Source organism: Adiantum capillus-veneris, chromosome 3 (genome assembly GCF_014529385.1).
Source record: "Adiantum capillus-veneris isolate H3 chromosome 3, ASM1452938v2, whole genome shotgun sequence".
NCBI classification, from domain to species: domain Eukaryota; kingdom Viridiplantae; phylum Streptophyta; class Polypodiopsida; order Polypodiales; family Pteridaceae; genus Adiantum; species Adiantum capillus-veneris.
Genome location: NC_140933.1, coordinates 13296989 through 13302186, shown reverse-complemented (window position 1 = coordinate 13302186; position 5198 = coordinate 13296989). Strand labels below are relative to the sequence as shown.

Genomic DNA, 5198 nt, shown 5'->3' with positions numbered 1-5198 from the left:
CTCATGCTTGCAAGTTTCTAGCGAATCGGCGATTATCTCATCCGCAGGTGACTGCAACGGCCAGCCCTTTTTTGGCGGGTCCTAGTCTCAACTCCTACCTCTTGCAAAAGCGCAACTCCCATCTCTCTCTCTCTCTCTCTCTCTCTCTCTCTCTCTCTCTCTCTCTCTCTCTCTCTCTCTCTTTGGTTGTAGCAAGCTTGGTTTTCCTCTAGTCAAAAACATGTTTTTACTCGTATATTTATTAAAGATGCAAAATGATAGAGCTTTGCCAATCTGATAGCTGAGTGGTGTTTACATCACCCTATTTTGTTGGTTTTGCAAAAAGCGTTTTCTTACTTTGTATATTTCTTGATGCAAAATGAGACAGCTTTTCTTATTCTTATTTTGTATATTTATTGGAGATGCAAAATGAGACAACTTTTTCTATCTGATAGTTGAGCTTTTACATCACCCTATTTTGTTGGTTTTGCAAAACACACGTTCTTACTCTGTATATTTATTGAAGATGCAAAATGAGATGGTGTTGCCTATCTGATAGCTGAGCTTTTACATCACAATGTTTTGTTGGTTTTTCATTTTTTAGGAATATGATGAGATTGGCACGTAAGCCACTCCTTGAAAGTTTTTCAGAAGTGTACAAAATCTTCTGCGGGTAGAAATAGCTAAAGAAGGGTTTAGCTACCTCATGATGTCCTAAGGAAAGGGTAGGAGTTACGTGCTCATGACAATTTGTGACCATGTACTGTCTGTTGGTGTATTCCAATTTTTACAAAAAGGACTCGTTTGTATGTAGACTCTACAGCTCAAAATGTTTTCCAAACAACCGTGTAGAAGGTGTTGTAAGTATTTTACACAGCCAATGGTCTGTTTTGAAGGTGGCAGCCAAGAAAGAGAAGCTTATATCAAAATGTAACCCTTCATTTGGGAGGTAGTTTTATTGCTTGCTTTGTTTCGCTCTCTGTCCTAGGGGCTAATAAGACATCGATGCTCTCTTACTCGATTTTAGACGGAATCCCCTCTTATCAATGTCTGAATCTTGTGTGTCTTTTGCTTTGCTGCCTTTTTGTGATTCTTGTCCATTGATGTCAAGTAGGCATCTCTTGATTGTTGATTGTGCAGATCTACAGGCGGTGCAATGCCATTGTTCGTCAAAAGTTGAGGATGAAGCTCTGTTGTTGCTACAAGTTTTCATGTGCTTGGGGAAAATACATTGACATTCTCTTACTAGTTGTGGAGGAGATCCGCTCAAATTAGGGCATGTACTTGCTCTTTTGCTTTGTTGGTTCTTTTAAGTTTTGATTGCCTGTGATTGATGTTGGGGATACCCTTTTGATTGTTGATTTGACAATTTAAAGAATGCATGGTGTGTAGTAGTGGTCAGTGCTCATTCGTTATCGAGGACTCTCGAAGATGGGGACTACCATGCAGTAGCAGCAACATGTGTGGTGGCCGGTATGCTCTTCTTGTTTCAAATGCATACGATGAAATTATAAATGTATGCATTTATAGAGGTGTCACTTGTTATATTGTAGCAACGTAGTATTCTATAGAGTGAATTAACAATGTTTGCACGATGAAGCTTAGCTCTGCGAACTACATAACTTAAGAACCTACCGACGCTCATCTTCTATACATTGAGGGTCCTTTGAAGCTCAAAAAATGTAAGCTGAGAGTCACGTATATTTAACCGAAATCCAGGGGGGGAGTCAAATTTAAGGCCTGTGTAACCGTGGTCATTTGGTAACCTTGAGAAGTGTGCTAGATAGCTTGTGGCTAATTTGCTTGTCTGTTCCAAAATTTATAGATTGGCCCTCAAAGCTTATTGGATGGGACACTTCTGGAGCCAAACACGAAGTTGAAATAGGAGAAGAAAGTCCACAATTAAGAAAGTGCACGTAAAAACTAGAAGTAGTCGATGTTTGGTAGTGATGGAGATACTCAATCAATCAGGGTAACTATTACAAAAGCCCCGCTGCGCAGAGTAGAGAATAAATGAGATGGGAAACTTGCTTCAAAGACTTGAGCTGTAAATGGGAGGAAAGCGGAAGACGGGGGTGGGAATGTGCTCCATGCGGGCCTTGATCTGAAGGGCCAAGTAGAGCGAGTAGTGGCGCGCCTCGTGGAAGCCGCCGCCGTGGAACCACAGGTTGGCCTGCGGGGTGGGTTTCCACATGTTGCGCAGCTCTCGCTGCCAGGGCCCCGGATCTTTGACCGTGTTGGATCCCAAGCCCCAGCAGAGCCCCACCTTGCCCGCTACCTCCTCCGATATGAGGCGGGCCGCCCAATCATTCATAGGCTTGTAGCCTGTCGCATACACCACCAAGTCTGCCTCCACCTCGCTGCCATCGCTCAGCTGCACCCCGCGCTCGCTCAACCCCACCACCTCCACCCTGCTCTTCAGCTTCACCTTCCCTGCCCGCACCAGCTCTGTCGCGCCCACATCTATGTAATACCCGGATCCCCTCCTCAGGTAGAGCGGTATCATCCCCGACCCGTCCTCTCCGAACGTATGCATGAATCCCACCTTCTCCAACTCCTTGTACAGCTCTACGTGCTCCTCTCCTGCCTTGCTCGCTACGGGTATGTGTGCTTGGGGGAGCAGTTTGTAGGGCAACGCGGCCAGGAGCAGGTCGCCCTCTGCGGTCGAGTGCTTCCCCAAATAAGCGGCAGACACAACCTCCACAAAGTTGTCCGAGGGGAAAATATGGGTGGGGCTCCGCTGCACCATTGTCACGCTTGCCGCGGCAGATTCCCAGAGGTGAGCGCAGATGTCATGGGCAGAGTTATTGGAACCGATGATCACGCAGTGCTTTCCGGCCCATTGGTCGCCCGCTCTGAACTGGCTGGAGTGGTACTGCGTGCCTTGAAAGACGTCGCGGGCGCCGGGGAAGTCCGGCACGTTGGGCGAGCCGGACATACCGGTGGCCAGCACAAGATGCGTGGGATAGAGCGTCACCTGTATCGGCTTGTTAGGGCTAGTTCCGTCCAATTTTCTGAGTAGTTTCACCTCCCATCGCTGCTTTGAGTCGTCGAAGCGGGCCGCCTTACATTCTGTGGACGCCCAGTAGACCAGGTCCATGGCCAGAGTGTAGGCCTCCAGCCAATCTCCCACCTGATCCTTGGACGCAAACTTGGGCCAGTGATCCGGAAATGGGATGTAGGGCAGGTGGTCGTACCACACGGGCGTGTGCACGCACAGCGACTTGTAGCGCTGCCGCCACGAGTCACCCGCGCAGGCATTCTTCTCAACAATGATAGCAGGCACTCCCAGCCTTCGCAGCCGCGCCCCCAGCACTATGCCGTTTTGCCCGCCGCCTACTATCAGGCAATAGGGCTGCCTGCTGCTTCCCAGCGCTTGCAGCTCCTCAGTCCTTCGCTCCAGCCACGACTTCCTGCCCCTGATAGACCCATGCTGCACGCCCACTTCTCTCCGCGGCCCCGCTCTCTCCTCATGCCCCTTCAGCTCTTGCAAGGTGGTGAGCAAGCACCAGCACTGGTAGTCGACGACGCCTCGGAGCTTCACCACTCCCTTGCATCTCCCGAATTGCGTCTCGAACGTGACAAAACACTGCACAACATCCGAGCCAGGCACCCCCTCGGCGTCTCCCAGCAGCTCCCAATTGCGGGGCTGAGTAGACTGCAGCGTGGCGTGCAGCATGCAGCAAATATCTTGGCGTGACTCGGCCGTGTCGATGTTCCAGGTGAAGGCTAGCAGGTCCCTCCAAAAGCACTCCCCCTCTTCGAACATCTCCACTGTGCCATCCACATCTCCCCGTTCCATCGCTTCCCCGAAGTTCCGCACCCATGATCTCACTCTACTCTGCAATGTATCATCCTCAACCTCTATCTTTGCACTATCTTCCTGCCGATCCATAGCCCCTCCCTCTCTCTCTCTCTCTCTCTCTCTCTCTCCCTCTCTCTCTCTCTCTCTCTAATTCATGGTTATTTGAATGTGATTAATATATAATGTGGTCTTGACTTCTCTTGTTGCCGCCGTCGCCGTCACCGCACCGTCACCGTCGCCGTTGCCGCACCGCACCGTCATCGCTTATTTGTCCCGTCCATTCACCAATATGCCGCCACATTATCCGTGGCATCAATCCTTTGAAAATACTATATTTATCTGCAATCAGTTATTTTAGTCTAACAACAATCAGATTCAATTCCCCTCTCCCTCCCTCCCTCCTTAAAATCAAAACAAGAATACTTTTGTATGAACGTGGATAGGACGTGAGCTGACTTTTGTATGAACGTGGATAGGACGTATGAACGGACGTGAGCTGATGGTTGTTGTATGAGTGTTTAAAAATGCAAAAGTTTATGAAAATGAACACACATTTCAGGAAGATTTCTTCGTTTGGGCAGCTCACGTCCTACCCACGTCCATACAAAAGTAATATTGGGTTTTGTGGGTTTTTTTTTTTTTTTTTTGGGGGGGGGGGGGGGGGGGGGGGGGGTGTTTTGTGTTGGGGTGTGTGTGTGTGTGTGTGTGTGTGTGTGTGTGGGGTTTGGTTGGTTGGAGGAGTGTTCAACTCCTACAAAAGTTTATGAAAATAAACACATTTGAAGAAGAATTTTTGTCCCTATGGCAAGATGGGCTAGTTTTGTATCTTTTTTGTTTGAGTTAATACCACTTTAAAGGAAAGATTGAGAATTGCTTCTATTGTCGTCAAATAACACATGGAAATGGAGAAAGAAAAAAATAAATGAGCGATAGTAGGAGTAGGAATTTTTGCGATAATGGTTTAACAACAATATCCGCGATAATAAACGTGGATATATTCTCACGATTATTATCGCGTTTCTTGTCTTCAAAAGCCTATACAAAAATAAAAGTGGTCACCCAAAATTGGATGGCACAAATGAGAACCTTTATAATTGACTGCATAAAATATATAAAGCATCAATTGTTTTTTGAAAAAATGTAAAAAACATAAACATTGAAGTTAAAAAATACATTACCTTGACAAACTAAAGTGCAAAAAATCAATAGTTTAAAAAAGTTACAAATAAGATCAAAATTCTAACTAAATTTTATATACATGTGATCATAAAGTTCTTTGTGCCACATTTGCACTTATAAAAGTGAACTACAAAAACTTATCTATGTGTCAAAACCCTCCTCCTCCTCTTCATCGTCCATAGGTTTATAATATGTTTGATCACCTTGACTCTACATGAACCAAAACGAAATTAAA

At 46.4% G+C, this 5198-nt stretch overlaps 1 protein-coding gene across 1 annotated transcript; it reads right to left on the bottom strand.

The window, feature by feature from the left end:
* Positions 1-1892: 1892 nt before the first annotated feature.
* Positions 1893-3947, bottom strand: LOC147460524 (indole-3-pyruvate monooxygenase YUCCA1-like). The gene has a single exon (XM_086498808.1). It carries the CDS (start codon positions 3872-3874, stop codon positions 2012-2014), a length of 1863 nt encoding a protein of 620 aa, XP_086354934.1. The 5' UTR covers positions 3875-3947; the 3' UTR covers positions 1893-2011.
* Positions 3948-5198: the final 1251 nt, after the last annotated feature.